Source organism: Coenobita brevimanus, chromosome 16, assembly GCF_032717465.1.
Source record: "Coenobita brevimanus isolate Jiangsu-jjx chromosome 16, ASM3271746v2, whole genome shotgun sequence".
Lineage (NCBI taxonomy): Eukaryota > Metazoa > Arthropoda > Malacostraca > Decapoda > Coenobitidae > Coenobita > Coenobita brevimanus.
Genome location: NC_136969.1, coordinates 2291528 through 2313420, shown reverse-complemented (window position 1 = coordinate 2313420; position 21893 = coordinate 2291528). Strand labels below are relative to the sequence as shown.

Below are 21893 nucleotides of genomic sequence, written 5' to 3'. Positions count from 1 at the left end.
CATTTTAAAGCTGACGTGTAAACACAACAGGATATCAAGTCAAAGATGTCACATATCAAACTTGGAGGAAATCTGGTAATAACTGACGATTTTATGGTCATTTGAAAAATAGGGCTGACCCACCTGACAATGACCCCCCCTACCGCTAACTGGGGGCTGACCCCCCTGATGTAATGAGGCATGTTATAGGATGCATATTTGAGAGATGCACCTTTACTGTAGGTTTTGGTGTCATGTCAGTATGACGAAATTGAGAGGAGTTATGGTGAAAAAAAGATTTTTTTGGACATTTTTTCGGGCCTACAGCCTGTGCCTTGGCCCAATTTGGCCAATTTTAATCAGGTGATCAGAAGGTCATAGCCCATCATCCCTGAAATTTTAGTCAAAATCGCACTTTTTTTTTTCGCGTAAAGTTGTTAACAGACAGACAGACAGGCAAACAAACAAACAGACACACGGAGTGAAAACAATACCCATCCCCGAGCCCCTCCGGGGCGGGAACGGCTAATAATACCACCATCGCCACCACCACCAGTACTACTACTACCACCACTCCTCCTCCTCCTCCTCCTCGTACTACCACTACTGCTACAACTACTTTTTTTTTTTTTTTTTTTTTTTTTTATGTGTCCGACTCTGGGCAAAGGCTTCGGGGCCTGTATCTTGGGGGCAGTAGCCTATCCCAAGGCCCAGTAGTCCTCCTACACCTCCACATGTCACCACTTCGGCGCTAACACCCACCGTCCATATTGAATACATGCTAGGGCTGTCTCATACAGGACTGGTGTATTGGTATTAGCGGGGGTATTTTTACGACATGTCGGCGGGTCATCTGGTAGATCAGGAAAGTCTGCTTTTTAATGAAATTCAAATCCTTAAACTGTCCCCTGCCCCAGCCAGGATTCGAACCTGGGTCCAACTAACAGACACTGATGTTAGATGCTGCTGTGGAGAACTCAGATGCAATATATTAGCTTATGCAGATGACTTAGTACTACTGGCAGAGACACCTGCAGAAATGGACACTTTATATAGTAAACTTTGTGCCTGTATAGATGAACACTTGCTTACGGTTAACAGGACAAAATCTAAGTGTGTTATTTTTAGTAACAAAGTGGATGAGACAACAGAGAGCATTGAGCTGAACGGTGATACACTGCAGGTAGTAAAGGTTTTTAATTATCTTGGACATAATGTGTTTGAATGGACATAATGTGTTTGAATGGATGAGTAAATGGGGAGTGTGTCGTCCTGTCTCGGCTACCTCCCTTTCCTTGGGGGAAGCAGCCTAGGTATATAGATAGATAGATAAATAATGTCTGTTTTAATTTTAAAGACAATGACGATATTATTTTTAGACTTAATAATTTTTATGCCTCATTTAATAGTATTTTTAGGGATTTTAAAGCCGTTGACAGGGACACATTTTTATTTCTTTTTAAATCTTATTGTTTACCAGACTACGGACTTCCATTATGGAACCATGATTCTTCTTTTAACTCAAAAATTTTTAAAGCTTTTGAGATTGCTTTTAGCAAAGCATTAAAGCGTATATGTGAAGTACCGATGATTGCCAGCAGTCACATCACGGCAGCTCGGTGTAATCAACTGCTGCTCAGGCATCACACTGCACTAGTCCAAGCCAGGTACTGTAAGAGAGTGTTCAGGTTGCTAAACCCTATCTTTAGCATTAATATCCCACTTATCAAGGAGGGATTTTTTATGCAATACCTTTTCAAATACTTCAGAGATGTATATAATGTTAATATTTTTCATGAAGAGCTGGATATTCTGAGATCTCGGATTGACTGGATACAAAGGCACGAGGACAGACGCAATCCTTGTATGTTTTATGGCTATTAGCTTTATTCTGACATGATTTTTATCCCACATTTTATATGTGTATGTGTGTGTGTGTGTGTGTGTGTGTGTGTGTGTGTGTGTGTGTATATATGTGTGTTTGTGTGTGTGTGTGTGTGTGTGTGTGTGTACATGTATGTATATATGAATGTGTGTATATATGTATGCATATGTGTGTGTGTGTGTGTGTGTGTGTGTGTGTGTGTGTGTATACTGTATATGTATAGTTGTTTTATATAATTTTTTTTAGTTTCACTTTTAGTATTGCTTATATTTTAGATTTTTTAGTTTTTGATAACTTTTATGTACAGTCATATGTGGCCTTTTATTATTATTTTATTAGATTTTAACTTTTTTTTTCTTATTTCTTAGTACATGCTTATATAATTTTTTATTTAGTTCTGTAGATTTTCTGTTTTTATAATTTGCAGATATTTATAATGATTTTTTTTATCTTTATATTTTTTGTCTTAGCATTATGGTTTACTTATTTTTATTCTTTCCTGTGTTTTAAAGTTTAATTTGTAATCTTTTTATATCATTAATTATAGTTTTTATTGCCCTAAGAGAGCAGCAGTGATTTGTTATTTTTATGTACAGTATGTGCATGTGAGTGTACTGTATATGTATATGTATTTATACGTATATATGTGAGTATATTGTGTACAGTCTATAACTTTTTCAGTGACTACCAAATTCCATCTTTCGGAAGGATATGTTATTGTTAAGTATGTTATGTACTGTACACAGGCCTCTGGAATTTCTGGGTTATGTAATATTATGTAATCTTTATATGTATACTGTATTACGAAATAAAGAAATGATGATGATGATGACTACTACTACTACTACTGCCACTAATAATAATAATAATAATAATAATAATAGTAATAATAATAATAATAATAATAATAATAATAATAATAATAATAAATAATAGTAATAATAATAATCATCATCATCTACGCCTGTGTTGTCCCACGAGGAACCTAGGAGCTTTGGGCTAAGCAAGTTGGTCCTGACATTTAAGATGAGAGTGACCACCTTCACTCATTGCTGAGTGGCACTACGTGAACAACAAACCCCAGCCACCTCTTAGATATAAACCTGCACAGGCTCAATCCGACTGGAGCGCCTTAATTGCTCACTAAACCACCAGGCTCCATAATTTGGTTATATGGTTACCACCCAGCGAAGTAAATGGTTTCCTGGTTTGCAGAAACCATTTGGCTTGTCACTTTGTGTAGAGTCACCCATAGGCAGAAGATGGAGGAAAGAATGAAGGAAACAAAGACAGAAGAGGGAGTGTAGCGTCACCCGAAGGCATACGGAAGAGGAAAGAATGAAGGAAAAAGAGAGAAGACGGAAGGAAAGAAGAAGGAAGAGAGGAAAGGGAAGACACCCGAGAGCAGCGCTACATCGACTGGGTGGATGGTGAGCGCTCCCACCTACGACTAAGTAATAATAATAATAATAATAGCAATAATAATAATACCACCACCACCACCACCATCACCCCCACTACTTTTACTACTACTACTACTTCTGCTATTACTACTACTACTACTACCACAACCACCAGGTCACCTCAGTAGTGGCAGCCAAACGTAAAGCCTCCGCCACGGCCTGCTTCAGGATGCCACTCTGCTGCACCCACCCAATCACCTCATCCACCTTCCTCTTGAGTGGGGAGTGACGCTGCAGACCCATGGCGATGTTGAACGGCATGAAGCACTCCTGAGGCAAGGCCGATATTTACACGCTGACTCCTATGACTCACTCTCAGGCTCCTATGACTCACTCTCAGGCATTTATGACTCACTCAGCTCCTATGACTCACTCACTGTCAGGCATCTATGACTCACTCAGCTCCTATGACTCACTCACTTTTAGGCTTCTATTACTCACTCACTATCAGGCTCCAATGACACTTACGCTCCTGTCTCACACTCTGGCTCCTGTGACTCACTCTTAGGTTCCTATGACCCACTCTCAGGCTCCTATGACTCACCCTCAGGCTCCTATGACTCACTCTCAGGCTCCTGTGATTCACTCAGGCCCTATGAGTCATTCTCAGGCTCCTGTGATTCACTCAGCCATACTCTGTTCTGTACGCGTAAAATTTCCATCGCTCCATCTTGAATGCTGAGCTGTGACAGGAGACTGACACTATAGCATGGTGCTAGTCACGAAGAAGTGCCATGGAATGGATGCAGGGCCTCGGTATTGCCTTGTTCCTCCACCAAGCTAAAGGAAATAAGCAGCAAAAGTACGAAAATCCCCACCAAGCTAATGACCTACAGATAAAGTGGACTGGCGTTATGTGGAACAGAATACAACTGTACTGAAGTTAGGGTTGTGTTCCAAAGGGTTGTATTCTGAAATTAGGGTTGTATTCTGAAGTTTCTCTTGTTTTCTGAAGTTAGGGCTATACTCTGAAGTTAGGACGGTGTTCTGAAGTTAGTGTCGTATTCCGAAGTTAGGGTTTTATTCTGAAACCAGGGTTGTATTCTGAAGTTAAGGTTTTTATTCTGAACTTTTAGGTTCTCCTGAAGATGATGGAGTCAATGTTGACAAAACTATAACTGACTGGGACAACAGAACTGAGTGATCTATTGTGGCTATGTGTCGCTTTGTAACACCACTTCCTTAGCGATTTATTTTGCACACTGCTCCTTAGTAATCTTGTGTATGGTAGCGATGAAAACTTTATCGACCGCCCATTAAGGGCCAACTTAACGAAAGTGTTTTTCTCTCCAACTTAAAGGTGAAATGGTGTTCATAAAGTAATACTTGCTCCCCAATATGTAACAATGCATTTTAGTATGTCAGGTACATGTTCCCAAAAGGGAACAATGGCTGGATCCGATGTATCAGTAACGATTTAAACAATGCCTTGATTATGTACAGAAAATGTAATGTTCCTTGTAGATCTACCTTTCTTTCCATAGACAGACGCCTTAAATCCCGTAAAGGATGACCATAAACAAATCACCTCCTTGTCACCTTATCCTCCGCCACCTGGCTGTCGTCTGTCCAACACACACATCCCCCTCTCATATACTGTGCATATCCTTGGTCTTCCTTCCCCCATCCCAATTTCTCCCTCAACGTCACCCACATACACTCTTCTTGTCAGACTTTCATTATCCATCCTCTCCACACGGCCCAACCATATCAGAGTAATTTTCCTGATGTTTTCTGTTACATTCACATTAACATCATACCTGTCCTTTTAAGTCTCATTTGTCTTCTGTCTCTCCATAAAACTTCCCATGTTCCTCTAAGGTAATTCATTTCCACTGCTCCCACTCATGACTTTCTCCCATCCAAGTAGGTTCAAGCTTCACATCCATGCAGCAGAGTAAGGATCACAATATTGTCGTGAGGCGACTTTTTGACTCACACGCGCTCCCTTTTTACCAATACTTTCAGTGAAGCTGCAGCCTCTTTCTTCCCTGCCGTACCTTTCGTGCGCTTCACCTTCTAAACTTCCTCATCACACGACCTACAGTATATACTTGAAAGAATTCACATTCTCCTTCACTTGACCATCCAGCCAATTTGCTTTCTCTCAACGACTATAACTGCTACGTTCATATTTAACTTTCGTTTTTACACACACTTCAGAACTCATTCACCAAGGCTTGTAATTCGCCTTTCATCATCACTCAAGAACACAGTATTATCAGCACACAACAGTACAGGCTGCTTCCACTGCCTTACCATTTTTATTTTATTTTTTTTATAACACAATCCATATATACAGTAAATAACCATGGAGACATGATACATCCCCGTTTCAGTCCAGTATTCATATGAATGAACTCTCATAGTTCACTTTCCATGTACCATAGTCTTTGTGGCCTTATAAATACTCATGACAGCATTCAGCAGCTTCCCATCTACTCCACATATTTTCAGCATATTCCTCATTCCTTGTCTGTCTACTTTGCTTTATGGTTTATGTTATCTATAAAGGCAGCATACAACTTCTATACCTTCTACAAATACTTTTTCACCGATATTCCCCAACCATCGAATAACGAATATCTGATCTCCTTTCTAATGGTCCATAGTTTGATACACAGTGCTTTGTACTTGTTGATAATATAATAAATTGTGTGCCTTTTCAGTAATCAGTAGATAAATTTGGTACTGAAATTATTTTTAGTTATTCTGCATATTGACAGTGTTTCGTTCACGTAGTTATGGATTCTGCCATTGTTCTCATTTGGGAACAAATTCATTGACTCTATAATATACCAAAGTTAGTCTTATTTAAATAATATGGGGGATTTACGATAAAAGAAATTATATTTTTCTTTCATTTGATAAAAGGACTTTACTACTATAGGTAAAAGTAATTATCAAAATATATAACTATCAGACAACAAACGAGTGCTTGTAAGTGCAAGAAAATTCAGATCATCACTAGACACAGTTTCAGTACGATAACCAGGACAATGAGGCCATGTGTAAACGTATAAAAGGCGACATCACCCTACAATGCAGTTTCATAAGTGAAATTAGCACATTAATACCTGTTGCCAAATGGGAACAATGACAATTAATTGGTTAACACGACATAAATAGCATACAAGAGAATATTAAGGTTCAATAGGCAATAAGGAAATAAATAAATAAATATATAAATATATAAATATATACACACATAGAATGATAGACAGACAGATAGATAGATAGATAGATTGATTGACAGACAGATAGACTGATAGATAGATAGATAGATAGATAGATAAACAGCTAGACAGAGATAACTGATTGGAAATTGATAGAGAGATAAATAAAAAATAAAAATAAGTCGTTAAGAAAAAGGTGCTACGATGGACTCTCACGGCCGGAACAGCTCTGGCATTCCATTTCAGGTAACGCCAGACGATTTTATTAAACTGAGAGCGAGTCCTAGGAGCCGAAGAGGGTTTACAGGAATCTCAAAAGGCCAAATTCATACCCACACACACTCAGGGGATTTGGTAAGGAACTGATTGACCAGAACTGATCTTTGATTCAGATTTCTCTCATTTAAATCGTGTTGTGTTAGCCTAAATACCGGATGATCTGTCAATAGCACTGCACTAGAAACTCGCTTGGTGGCATCTTGTGTGTTGCAAGAATGGCTCAGTCTGTTGGTGTGGGCGTGGCTGTGGCAGTGAGAGTAGGAAATGAATAAATGATGCAGGGTGGACATTCATAACGCTGCCTGTCTGCTGGTGTGGGCGTGAGTGTGGCTGTAGGAGTAGGAAATGAATAAATAATGCAGGATAGACACTGATAACGTTGACTGTCTGCTGACGTGGGTATGAGTGTGGCAGTAGTAGCAGGAAATGAATAAATGATGCAGGGTAGTCACTGATAACACTAAGCCATCCCCCAAACAACTGAGTGGAAGAGAAGTACTGCACTGGGTGGTCCATATATAACACTTCTCTTCCACTCCGCCGGGTGATTTCTCATGTGTTGCGAGGTCAGTTCAGTTGGCTTTATCACTGTCAATCCTTTATCAGTTATTCATTTCCTACTCCCACTGCCATACCTACGACCTCAACAGCAGACTGAGCCTTCCCCGCAACAGGTAAGGTACTGTTGTACTGTTGTTTGCAGATGATACTGTGTTGTTAAGTCAAGACGAAGGAGATCTGCAAGGCTTGGTGGATGAGTCTGGGAGAGTGTGCAAGAAATGGAATCTAAAGGTGAATGTAGGGATGAGTAAAGTTACGGTCTTCGAGAGAAGTGAATTCAGTGAATGTAATGTGAGACTGGATGGTAAGGAAATGGAGAATGTAAGTGCGTTTAAGTACTTGGGTAGTGTAATGAGTAAGGATGGAAGTTTAGAGGGCGAAGTGCTTGAAACGGTGCAGCAAGGAAGAAAGGTTGCTGGTTCCTTGAAAGCAGTGATAGGAAACTGGGAAGTGAGCATGGAAGTGGAAAAGCTACTACATGACAGTATTGTGGTATAACATATGGAGGTGAAGCTTGGACCTTGTTGGAAGGACGGAAGTCAAGAGTGAGGGCAGTGGAAATGACTTATTTGAGAGGAGCATGTAGAGTCACATGGAGAGACAGACTGGAAGTGAAGGAGTGTTGTGGCGTGGATGTGGATGTGATAGGAAGCGTTAGGAGAAACACATTAAGGTAGTTTGGCCATGTGGAGAGGATGGAGAGTGAGAGATTGACGAGGAGAGTGTGTGAGTGAGGTGGAGGGGGGAGAGGGAGGGGGAGGCCAAGGATGAGATGAAGGGATGGAGTGGAGATGTATATGAGAGAGGAGTGTGTGAGCTGGGAGCATGGCAGTAAAATGGCGGTCGACAGAGCGACATGGAGACGATTTACTTGTTGCCACCCCTTACGGGATTAAGGCGTCTGGCAATAGACAGATAGATAGATAGAGTTTCTAGTGGAGTGCTATCTAAGGACAACCCTGTCTATGGATCAACCTGTATTTTCTCCGCTTGCCTTACCCTCATGATCCTTGCTCTGGGAACCCCTCTGACGGTGAAGTGGGTGGCGATGTGGAAGTTTAGGAAACCCCTGTTAATCCAGAACACTGCTTTGCCAGCCATTACGCGAGCGAAGGCCTCTTCTTTGGTCTTGTACCCTTTGTAAATGTCCGCGAAATTCTGTGGATGAGAAGGCAAGGATGATGGAAATGTTGGTGTTATATTCCCAGCCTCATCTCGCTGTGAACCCAGTGGATCACATGAAACTGGTGACTTCAACCTATCGCTCCCGGAGATCTCTTGTTAAGGTAATGTTGAAGGACTGTCTGTATTGAGACAGTGTGGTGCATGTGGTGAGAAAGTGTGATGTGGTGTGTGGGGCTGCAATGTAGTGTGGGCAATGTGGACTGTTTGTGAGTTGTACTTTTTCTTGGTCGTTTCTAAACCCACCTCACTACTGTTACCGATACATTTCCAATTCTAAACTCACGTCACTACTTGTAACAATACATTTCCAATTCTAAACTCACGTCACTACTATTACCAGTTCATTTCCATTTCTAAACTCGCCTTACTACTGTTACTAATACATTTCCATTTCTAAGCTCACCTTACTAATGTTATCAATACATTACAAATTCTACACTCACCTCTCTACTATCCTTAAGTCTGGCTCCTATTCCAGCCACTTCCAAGCCTGATTTATATATCTCATCAATGGTCTGTATCTCGGCAGGGGGTTTTCTCACTAGCAGAAAGGCAGTGAGGTTGGTGGAGTAGGCAATGGTAAGGATCATGGTGTACAGCCACAGGAACAACACAAAGATACGGGTGCTGTCCATGTGAGGCAGCCGCACTTGTGGCTCACGGAAGTGCAGGCCGACGGTGTAGCAGACACAGAAGCCGAACCACCCCAGACTTTTGATCTCGTCACCACTGGAAAATTTTATATATTACTTTTAGTATCACAAAGTCTTTTTTTTTTTTGCCGAGGGGATTTTTTTTTTTTTTAACTGAAGAGGCTAGATGCAATCTCTGTTGGCCTTTCCATTACGGGAGATCGTCCTGTGTTATTTAACAGAGTTTGAAAAAAAATAAAAAGTAAACTTCACCGTCGTAATTTTTTGTTCCCTTCCCTAACGCAGCACCAGGTTTTAGTTACTTCATGGGTAGTGTTATACGCTAGGCAGCTGGACTTGTGGCTGACGGAAGTATAGGCTGCAGGAGTAATGGACGCAGACGCCTAACCCTCTCAGGCTTATGATCTCGTCACCACTGGAACAATTTATATATTATTACTGCTGACTCCAGACGTTTTGAATGAGATGGGTTAAATAGGCCTTTATGACGTTGTTGGAGGGACACAAGTCAAGAGTGAGAACAGTGGAAATGAGTTATTTGAGAGGAGCATGTGGAGTCACATGGAGAGACAGACTGACAAATCAGGATGTAAAGGAGCATTGTGGTGTGGATGTAGATGTGATAAGAAGCGTTAGGAGAAACACACTGAGGTGGTTTGGCCATGTGGAGAGGATGGAGAGTGAGAAACTGATGAGGAGAGTGTATGTGAGTGAGGTGGAGGGGGAGAGAGGGAAGGGGATGCCGAGGATGAGATGGAGGGATGGAATGGAGAGGTATTGAGTGAGGGGTGTGTGAGTTGGGAGCAGGGCAGTGAAATGGCGGGGGACAGGGCGACGTGGAGGCGATTTGTTTGTGGCCACCCGGTATGGGATTAAGGCGTCTGGCAATAGATAGATAGATAAAGATAGAATTCTTTTAGTATGATAAATAATTCCCAGATTTATCAAAAATGTATGGAGGGTAATACATGAAGGGAAAAAGATGTCATCCTAATGAATTACAAAAGAAATGACTAAAGTAGTATCTGTTCTTAGTGTACTTTTGTGCATGCTGTTCGCTTGAGGCTCACGTAAGTGGAAGCAGAACGCTCAGTGGATGCAGAAACTGGGCCGTCCCAGAATTTTGCTCTCGTCTGCGCTGGTGTAGATGGTTGAGCCGTTGAGTCTGATGACATATAATCCATTTTATTTCAGTTATCCTAAGACGCTTTAATTCAAAATAGGGAGGACAGTGACATACGGAAGAGTCAGTGAAGGATATTATCTAACCCCCTCACACTCGCAACGTCTCTCTGAAGTTGAATTAAATCACCTGTTTGCAGTAATATTGGAGTACAATTTGACATGCTGTGAAGGCATTAAACGAGTTTCTTAATTCCTTCACTACGTCGACATCAACAACGATACTGTTTTCACCTTAACCTGGTCCTTAGTTTCATTTTTTTCCAGCATGTTTCATGTAACTCAGTGGCAGATTAAGAAATACTACGGCTCTACGTTCATTCCATAGCACTTATTCACGACAAGGATTACCCTCTAATGTTACTTTATTGCTATAATTCAACAAACAAGATGGGGAGATGGCAATTATAGGCCAAGTTAGTGCAAAAGGAGTAGCGTGAAGGGGTTCATGAAGAAAACTAATATCTTCACATAAGAGACTAAGGGACTAACACTGCCATGTAAAAGAATAAATAAATAAATAAATAGTGGACCGCGAATGCATCATGATAAATACATTAGCGTACAATATATCTTTTCCATCTACTCACAACTATCATCCTGAAGAGTAGGAAAAAAATTATTGATGCTCCGTAAAAAAAAAAAAAAAAAAAAAAAAAAAAAAAAGTTTTGTTTTTAGATGCGAGATCACTGTACTAGCGGCCTGGTCGGTCAGTCACATCGTAAGATCTTCAGATGCCAGGTGTTTCACTCTAGCTAATCCCTATATGGTGTTTCACTTTAATGCAATAAGGATTTTCACAGGCAAGATGCTTCAATTTATTAACGTTTCATATAGTGTTTCATCTTAGCAAAGCTTCGGTTGGTTCGGCATTAATCTAGGGCTTGTATTCTCATCAGTTATGTTGCCTCCAAACCACCTACCCTTAACCAGCTTATTTCTGCACATAGAGCGTTCATAGTCTCGCTTGTGTTGGTTATGCAATCTGTATCGATATTAAGAAGACAAATATCAAACCGGAGACTCACTTGTATATAAAATGAGTCGCTAAGGAAGAGGTGTTAAGAAGTTTCCTAAGCCGACGAGAATACGGGCCCAGGACTAGCGTACTAATTCAGCCCTTAACCACCCAACACAGTTTTGAAATCAACAGTAAAGTGAGATCACGTCATCAGGCACCCAAGTGACTGGGTAGGTTCACTTATCTTCTTCAGAACGAGGGACTCCTTCTGTACTTATTAATGCCATCTTGCAGTTAGCCATCAGTACAATACATTTAGCATCACTCTTATCTTTAATGCTTAGTCTTCAGTCGTGTGTTTCCCAGAGGAGAGAAGACAGAAGTAGGGAGATAGATGAGAGAAGGAAAGAAGAGGAGAGAGAGAGAGAGAGAGAGAGAGAGAGAGAGAGAGAGAGAGAGAACAAGCGATCTCAAGCATCACGGGAGCCACGACACTGAGAAGACATCAACACAACACTAAGCCACAGCCAAAGGGACGACACCCAACCTTTCATTCACCCACCACTTTCGCCCCCCCCCCTCCCATTCTGTTACATTCTTGCATTCACTGTCCTTCACCCCATTCTCTGACCCAAGATGTCAAGCTGTTTGTGTTTCCTGATATGTGAATGTCGACCCATTACGTGTGAGCTAGATTCGACGCACTCACTCTGAACCGGGATAGAGAGAGTAGGGTAGCGGTGTGCCTATGAATGGCTTGTTGAGTACACGTGGTAAGGAAATGTATATTGACTGAGGCAGGTTATTTAGCCTCTCGAATGCTGAGAGAGTCTGCCATTTGCTTCAATTTCTGAAATGATGAACAGAATTTCACAATAATACGGTACAGTGATGCTATTTGTTTGCATATGCACAGTCTACCATAAACTTGCGTGGTATTCATAGCCGTGCTTTCAAAGTTGACAGATTTTTAACAACGATCAATGTTCTTTGTCTACTTAATATATATTGGGAGAGTTGAAAATGCAATAAGGATCACACGCTTAATGATGTGAAGTTCAAATATATAGGAATGAACTTGTCTCGATCTGCCAGTAACACATTATATCTGCATCTCAATTGCCTGACGTGGTTTCTACATAGGGCTTGTGGATGTCTGTGTTCCTTCTCATCATATACTCCTACCTCAAGACGCACCACCACCACCCGCCTTGCATACTTTTTTTATCACTCCTTTCGGTCTTCCTTCCCTTCTCCTCTCAGCCATCTCACTCATACATTTCCAGTCAATCTTTTGCTCTCCTTTCGCACCACAAGATTGCACTGACTCAGTCTTTCTCTAGTCTTATTACCATAAAATTTCCAGTGTTATTCATAATACAGAACCTACATTTCAAGATTATTTAACTAGAAACAGGCTTCCAAAGAATTCTCCTCCTTGTTAATGACTGCATGATATGAAGGAGGTGAAACTGAACCTCTTAAGTACGTTGACGTCATATTATATATATTACATCTGTCTTCACACCACAGTCGGTCTGTTTTCATCTTACGGAACTAGGTTACAAGCAGCTTCAATACTAAGTTGGGCTTGCATGAAATTCGATGAGTTTTAGCTATGAGGTAGGAATGAGTCTCCATGGTTAAGGGTCAGAGCCACCTTCCGACCCGACCACACCTGTCCATCAATAGAGCTGAAAAGGGCTATGAATCCTTCTGTGATTCATTTTGTAAAGTTAACCTGTTTACCTCCTGGTTATTGTTTTACTGAAGAGTTTAATTAGGAAAAGTCCCTGGGTAAATCTAACTGTCTGGAGGCGGCAAGAATAAAAGAAAGAGTTTATATCTTCTGACTGAGGGTACGTGAAGACTGCTGTGTGGATCTACGGCACATATAAAACAAAAGCCTATGCCCTCATTTATGCACATTCTTCCCAGTGTTGTCCTCGTCTGTATATTCCATCAAAAAACTATCTGAGCACATTCCACACGACACAATCTCACGCCACAAATGGATAATTCATTATGACCATTGCATCTACCCCTATTTGATAGTATCTCTCTCTCTCTCTCTCTCTCTCTCTCACACACACACACACACACACACACACACACACACACACACACACACACACACACACACACACATACACACATACACACACACACAATAAAAGCAGATTATCTGGTGGACATGAGCTGCATTGGTTCCTTACGATATCATGAAACCCTACTGCATTTTTTCCGTGCTATTTATTTAAATATTTATTTATTTTTTGACTGAGCATAGCAAGAACAGAGGTTCGTATTCTCAGTGGCAGTGCAAGCTTAGCAGCACGTCTTCTGAAGCGATTGTTTTGCACATTGCAGCTTAATATTCTCTTGTACGTTAATTCTTTCTTTTTAATATCGACAGTTTTCATAATCAACATACAGGAAGATATTAAGGGACATTGTGAAGAATAAATCGCCAAGGAAGATGTGTTACGAGACCTCCACTTATAATATGGCAGTCAGACCCACCTCCTAGAACTGGCAGCAGCGAGAACGTAGAGGACAGGCCCGTACAGGACGAGACCAACAAGGAGAGCAAGCCAGGTCCAGGGGTGGAAGGGGAAGGCCAGGGCTTGCCAACGGGGCAGGGGCGGCTCCACTCTGGCCATGAAGCACGAGCCCTGTGTGAATAAATATGATGTTTTGAAGAGGGAGCAGTGGGAACGATTTTTTGGAGAGGAGCTTGTGGGGTTACATGGATAGACAGACACTCAAATGAGGAAGAAAATGAGAGTTCTGGTGTTGAAGTGGATGTGACAGAGAGTGTTAAGAGACAGACGATGAGACAGTTGGCCGTGTGGAGAGTGGTAGACTGACTGGGACACTTTATATGAGTGAGGTGGAGGGGGAGAGGAGAAGAGGGATATCGAGAAGGAGATGGAGGGTTGAAATGGAGAGATGTGTGAGAGAAGGGGATGTGAGCTGGAGGAAGGGCAGCTATATGGCAGAGGACAGGGCGACGTGGGATGCTTTGTCTGTGGTCACCCCTCTCGGGATTAAGGTATCTGGTAATAGAAAAATAGTTATCACAGTTCTCTCATTTTAACTTGTCCCAGAGTTTATTCTTTTTGCAGCTATTTCACGGAGCTCAATGAGAGAAAAAGGCAATACACTGGTTGTCCATCTTGTCTATAGCAGCCCTTCGTGACTGGCACCATACTTTAGTGTTAATCTATTGTTAAGTCAGCATTCAGTAAGGAAAGAGGGCAGTTCTAGACCAAGTTAGAGTAAAACGGGTATTGTGTTTTGATCCCCCAAGAACAAATGTGTCATCAGTAGTGGTCTAGAGAGTATGAGGCCGCGTATAGTCGCCTTGTTTACTCGTGAAGAAGTGTGATGAGCCGTAGTTATGAGGCAGGGATGGTGACTTGGTTACTGTAGTAGCTTTGTTTTCACGAATGGAAACTGGGTCGGGATAAAAAAGTTTCGATTACCTTTATAAGAATGAATCTCCTTGGTTACCAGTCAAATCGAACCTCCACTCTGACTACAGCTCAACATCAACTAAACTGAAAGGAACTAGAAATCTGCCGGAGATAAGAAAAATCGCTATAGGAGAATTATGTGAGTGCGGTGGCAGAAAGGGAGAGTGGGAGATAGAGGAACGACAAGCAAAGATATATGATTGTACGTAGTGTGATGTGGAGGGAGGGAAGGCAGGCTGACGACGGAGGACAAGGCGACATGGAAGCGATTTAACCAGCTCTCCATGATTAAGGCATCTGGTTATAATATCCATCCATCCATCCATCATCCAATCCTACGTTGCCCTACGAGAAGCGTAGGAATCCGGTGCTAGGCAAGTTCGCCCTGCTAATTACCCTCTAAACAACCAGGCGCCATAATTTGGTTATATGGTTGCCACCCAGCATAGTAAATGGTTTCCTGGTGTACGGGAAATCATTTGCCTTGTCACTCAGTGTAGAGTCACCCATTGGCAGAAGGAAGAGGAAAGAATGAAAGAAAAAAGAGGGAGTGTAAAGTCACCTGTAGGCATAAGGACGAGGAAAGAATGAAGTAAAGGAAGACAGAAGAGGGTGGAAGGAAAGAAGGATGGAGGAGAGGAAAGGGTAGACACCCGAGAGCAGCACTACATCGAGTGAGTGGATGGTGAGCGCCCCCACACATCTGGTTATAGATGGACAAATACATATTATCTGACTTCCCTGGCCAGTGTGGCGGTGGAAGGTGGTATGTACTGTATATCTATCTATCTATCTATCTATATGGTGTGTGTGTGTGTGTGTGTGTGTGTGTGTGTGTGTGTGTGTGTGTGTGTGTGTGTGTGTGTGTGTGTGTGTGTGTGTGTGTGTGTGCGTGTGATAGCAATACATATCACACAACCAGAGAGTACGAACTGGAAGGATATTCCATGATGCTGGAGGAGGAACGTGAAGTAAGGAAAATCTTAGCAGAGGATAGCCATTGAACTTTCCTTGGTGGTAGTTAAGTCACGGTACTAACTACTCTGGTCTCTGCATGCGATTCGATTTCAATCTAAACATTACATTCTCTGCTGCTTGTTGGCCCTCTCATGCTTCGGACACATCTTATATTCTACTCCAGCTGGCACGAGACGATTTTGTTCGGCGGAGAGTGGGTGATAGAAACCTGTGACTGTCAAGCGTACTTGTGACGTCATCATCATCATTATTCTAGTCCCACTACTTTCAGTCTCTCTGTTGCTGAACACCAGCGCATCTCCCGGTGTTCCTTTAACTATATAGCATACCAAAGTAAACCGTGAACAATAAAAAGCTGGGCCTTTGCAATTACAGATTGTTAATGTAATATAGCACAACGAAAGGTGGCTCGGTTCCAGAGAAGAATCACAAAAACAAGACAGAAAATTAATTATGCGAGATTTACTGAGATGCGGGAGTATGGAGGGATAGTGTGGTACTGGGGGAACGTAGGATTTAATAACCTTGAAAATTAATAGCCTTGGCCTTTATCATACGCCTACTATATTTAAAAATTTACATAGTTCAAAGTGGCACATATATTAAGATAGTGTTTACAAGTCATTTTGAGAAGGCAGGGGGGAGGGTTTGGGAAAGTGATCATTACTGTAATGACTAGAGACAAATGGGTTTGTTCTAATGATTTAAGGTTTAGTCATCTTCTCTTACGCACTGGCTTCGAGATAGGTTTGTCTGTATTTGGCGTCGGGTAATAAATGGAAGTAATTTTGCTTCACATGCAAAGTAAACACAACAGCCACAAGCTGGAAGCCTGGGATGCAGGAGGTGGAGGATGACAGACCTAGCATTTGCATACTGTGTAACAAAGTCTGAGTAGTTGTATGTGGAAAGCCATGCACACTAATATGGCCTGGTTGCTGATATAATTACATAGCATCCCAGGCTGTGATGCCAGTGTGTGTGTGTGTGTGTGTGTGTGTGTGTGTGTGTGTGTGTGTGTGTGTGTGTGTGTGTGTGTGTGTGTGTGTGTGTGTGTGTGTGTGTGTGTGTGTGTGTGTGTGTGTGTGTGTGTGTGTGTGTGTGTGTGTGTGTGTGTGTGTGTGTGTGTGTGTGTGTGTGTGTGTGTGTGTGTGTGTGTGTGTGTGTGTATGTGTGTGGATAATGGTATTAACACTCAGACTCCTATGACACTCTAATCTGAAATAAAATTGTCATTAACGGTAATAGAGCGGTAGACGTGGTTCAACCATGAGTCAGTTAAAGAAGACAGTATTAACACCCCCTGGCTCCAATGCTCACTCTCAGATGGCTGTTTACCTCGTCACTGAATGGAGCACTGTAGTCAAGCGCCTCGATCCTGCTAATGGTGATATAGAGGTTGGCCAGCCCTATGTCGGCTTCGTCCCTCTGCAGCTCCCCCAGCATCCCCATCCACTGTGTACTGTTTACCTGCCAGCCCCACCGCTCACCTGTGGGTAATGGTTACACCGCCATTATTCACCCCGCTCCCAGTTCATTGCGGAGGAGGTGTATGTGATCGTCAGCGTTTATTTATTTATTCATTTGTGAGTCTATGCATCGATTAACTCTTGAGCCAGTGAACGGATCATCTTCAAACTTTGCACAGGTGTTGGGTATATGGAACTGAGGAAGTGAGTCGATTTTGCTGAAAATCCACCAGGGGTAAGGGTGGGAGTGGGAGGTCTCAAGTTTGGGGGTACAGTGATAAAGATAAGGAGCAAATTTTTCAAAGTGCCACAGGAGGTAAACGGTGAGAGGTAGACACATGGTTAATCTTAATCACTAATAGGAAGTCATATTTGGGGATTCTGTAGGCACCAGAAGATGTGACCTTGAATGAACTTGAAAAGACAAACTCAAGGCCGATCTGATTTTAAAGTTTCAAATCTCAGAAACTGCCGCTTCCTTTGGTACCAGTGCTATTATCAAGTCATAAAACTCCATTTAACCCAGTTTCCTTTCACCCTCAGTGACTTTGACCCCAATTCAGCCGGCGCAAGCGGGGTTTTGTGACCTCGGGTCACTTTGCTCTAGTTATGGCAGTAGTGTTATCGTTATTATTATTATTATTAAAATCAGCAGTATATTGTCATGTGTGTGTGTGTGTGTGTGTGTGTGTGTGTGTGTGTGTGTGTGTGTGTGTGTGTGTGTGTGTGTGTGTGTGTGTGTGTGTGTGTGTGCGCGCGAGCGCGCAAGGTGGTTATGAACACAAGACGCGTTAGTAAATAGACTCAGTTGTGGTATGGGTGGCCGCAGCAGGCATACCGTCGGCAGGCTCAGCAAACATGGCAGTGAAGTTCAGGACGCGGGCCAGCGTCTGTGTGAGTGCAATGTCCTCGCCATAGCGGAAGAGTAGCGACCCGTTGTGTGCCCTGTAGTACATGATGCTGGGGGGAAGCTCGAACGTTGATACCTACACACAGAAAATAACCCATGAGGCTGTGAGAAGTCCAGGCGATGTGGGATGCTGATGGCCTAGTATCCCTGTTTAGAATTACGATTATTATTATTATTGTTATTATTATTATTATTATTATTATTATTATTATTATCATTATCATTATTATTATTATTATTATTATCATTATCATTATTATTATTATTATTATTATTATTATTATTATTATTATCATTTGGATGTTGTGAATCTTTTACTAAAGTTTTATCTATAACATAGCCTTTTTTACAACTTGACACAATTTCTTAGTTAGATAGAGAGATAGAGAGATAAGGTAGATACATAGATAGACAGATAGATAGAATGAGATAGATAAATGGATAGATGGATGTATAGATAGACAGATAGATAGACAGGTAAATAGATAGATGGATAGATGGACAGATAGATAAATGGATAGACAGATAGACAGATAGATAGATACTTGCTGTGCATCCCCTGGTATAGGCTAACGACCTCCACACACATGCATTCCCACATAACCTCATATCGTCCGTAACTCGTCAAAAGATGGATACGGTTCATAAATAATCGTTTCCCGGTTAAAGACAGCGCAGCGAATTATATTTTTCGGTGCAAAAAATTGAGAACATAATTTTTCACATAACTCTTTAAGACACACACACACACACACACACACACACACACACACACACACACACACACACACACACACACACACACAAAGTATAATCAGTATTATTTATTGCCACTTGACATAACCCTTTACTACACTGATATAATAATAAGATATGGAATATGAGTTGTGCGGACATAAACTCCATCACAACCTGTACACTACACTATATTCACTAATCAAGATGTAGGGAGCTATCAACAGGACAATATTATTTCTAGCTTCAGTATAACTGAATCTGTAGTTGATCTTTTTCTTCTGGCAAAGATTTGTATCTCCTTCCAGCTCGGTTAATCGCCAAATGTAGTCAGACTTGAAAATAGATTTGCCTAGTAACCAAGGAGACTCATTACTATCTCATAACTAAAGCTCATCACATATCACGCAACATGACTCGGTATACATGTTATGAGAGGTGCAGAGATCTGTTAAATGAATATAAACTGACGAAAATTAATATAAATCGTTACATTACCCCCTGACTGACTGCTGTTCTATTGATACAGGGAAGATACTATGCACGGAGGTTGCAGGACTAAAAATAAAATGTAAGTAAAGAAATATACAAACGTGTAACAGCCGAATTTATAAGATTCAAGAATAACAAGGATTCCTGGGCCTTGAATTGTGAATGAATGGGTGTGTGGCCCATTTCATTGGTCATGGTGTTGATTTGTTTTCCCACTATCATATTCTTTCTTTATCGCTGCATTTTGGACTCTGCCTTACCTCACTTACATACGGATGGGAAAAACAGGCGGCACAATGATGGCGATGAGGAGGAGGAGGAACTGCTTCTCGCGTTAACACCATTTCTCCCTTTACAGCCATTAATAAATCAAAGTAAATCTTGAATATATAATGCGTTCATGCTCATTAAGCTTTCTTGCGCCTATCAGTAATGTACCATATTATTCTGTGGTAGTAAGGGAGGTTAGGACCGTGTGGTAGTAGTAGTTGTAGCACCAGGTTCAAATGCACGTGAACCCTGTGAACTGCGAGGATCCCCGTTCCTTACAGAAAAACAACCTCTTGTTTGGAAATGAAGATGGAACTGAGTACGGTTGCATAACCAGGCAGCTCCACCACCTGGTTATATCGGTGGCACCACATGCAGGTGTCCCTGTCCATTTAGTAAGAAGGATGGTTAGGATGGTGAGGGTACCAGATGTAGCCTATTTTGAGTGAGGGGAAAAAAACACTAGCGCCTTAACCCCTCCAGCACGATGAAGTCTCGTTCTATTTTATTCTTGCTACTTACTGGTGATTTTATTCAGTCTGGGAAAGATCTCTCGTGTTTAAGACATTATTGGCAGCTAAATCTAACCCCTCCAGTTTGAAAATTCTGTCGTACGCTGAGTAAAATCGTCTCTACCGACGGCGAACAGAAAATCAACAAATCTTCGGAGTGCAGAGGCTATAAATCGTTCATACCTGGACGCACGACAGGGTCAGCTTATCCTGAGTTCTATCCTGATTACCTGGAGTGCCAGTGACAAGTGATGAAGACAGTCATACAATGGCATCAAACATAGGATGAATTAACTGGGCCGTGGCCATTGTACTGCATAATTCTCGAGTTGTATCATTCTTGTATTCGATGGTGTTCGTACAAAAAGCTTCTCCAACATTGTAAGTACATATTTCCAAGTTATTTTTTAAGAAGGAGAGGCAAAATAACATAAAAATGTAAACTAAGTGCAATGCAACGTTTGGACAATAAAGATCTCCATAATCACTCGTTATCATTCCCGATGGCTGTTAGAATAGATATCAAAGTCTACTCCAGAGTTAAGATGTGATCTATTGTTTATCTTCAGTGTGGCGCATTGGAGGACCACCAGAGTCTCGGGTCGAAGTGAAAGTTACCATCATTTACCTTGAGTGTGGGGCCTTACGGGTCTGTCGGCTTGTCCGGAAAGAGGTCCAGGTAACAGTTACTATTGTTTACCTTGAGTGTGGCGCCTTGTAGGTCTGCCAGCTTGTCCGGGAAGAGGTCCAAGTTCAGGTGAGAGGTGAACCTGTGGTGGCGCCAGGTGGTGACGGACCTGAGTCCCTCACCCCAGTACAGCTTGTTCATGTACACCCTCCACTCTCCCTCGTTATTGCCCTGTGGAAGTGATATCGTCATGTACACCCTCCACTCTCACTCACCACCACCTGCACAAGTAACACCGTCATGTACACCCTCCACTCTCCCTCACCACCACCCTGAACAAGTAACACCGTCATGTACACCCTCCACTCTCCCTCACCACCACCCTGAACAAGTAACACCATCATGTACACCCTCCACTCTCCCTCACCACCACCCTGAACAAGTATCACCGTCATGTACACTCTCCACTCTCCCTCACCACCACCCTGAACAAGTAACACCATCATGTACATCCTCCACTCTCCCTCACCACCACCCTGAACAAGTAACACCATCATGTACACCCTCCACTCTCCCTCACCACCACCCTGAACAAGTAACACCGTCATGTACACCCTCCACTCTCCCTCACCACCACCCTGAACAAGTAACACCGTCATGTACAGTCAGGGAAAGTTCCTCATTACCCACTATTTGGAACATTCGTGGTCGACGAATACTCACGAAGGAGCAGCCGGACCCACATGTCTGGTAACTGTGAGTGGGACGGAGGGTGGCCGGAGGTGGGAGGGTTTGGAGATTTTGTCACGTCACGGTATCAGTAAACAATGCTAATACGTCCGACGTATTCTCAGAGTGCAAAAGCGGTATGTTATTTGTATGGTAACACACTGTTCTCTGAGTCTGTCTACATTACTGCATGTGTAATACATGTTTACCGTCAAAGGTATGCTTCTTTGCCTACGTTTTGTAATGACCGATAGGAATGATAATTACAGAGACTGAGCTTATAAGTACGAGTATGACTTCCCATGTCATTCTGACTAAAGGAAAGAGAAGAGGCTATTAATAGCTCATATATATTCTTCTTCTTTT

The 21893-nt window shown here is 42.0% G+C and overlaps 1 protein-coding gene across 1 annotated transcript in view; it reads right to left on the bottom strand.

The window, feature by feature from the left end:
* Nucleotides 1-21893, bottom strand: part of LOC145390884 (ionotropic receptor 21a-like) — a 68239-nt gene that overhangs the window by 37414 nt on the left and 8932 nt on the right. Inside the window, exons 5-11 of the mRNA XM_080265624.1 lie at nt 20871-21029; nt 18090-18237; nt 17121-17272; nt 13849-14000; nt 8972-9257; nt 8343-8501; nt 3448-3597 (exon numbers count right to left, since the gene is read on the bottom strand). Of these exons, the coding sequence (XP_080121750.1) occupies nt 3448-3597; nt 8343-8501; nt 8972-9257; nt 13849-14000; nt 17121-17272; nt 18090-18237; nt 20871-21029 (1206 nt within the window). The remainder of the gene's footprint in view (nt 1-3447; nt 3598-8342; nt 8502-8971; nt 9258-13848; nt 14001-17120; nt 17273-18089; nt 18238-20870; nt 21030-21893) is intronic.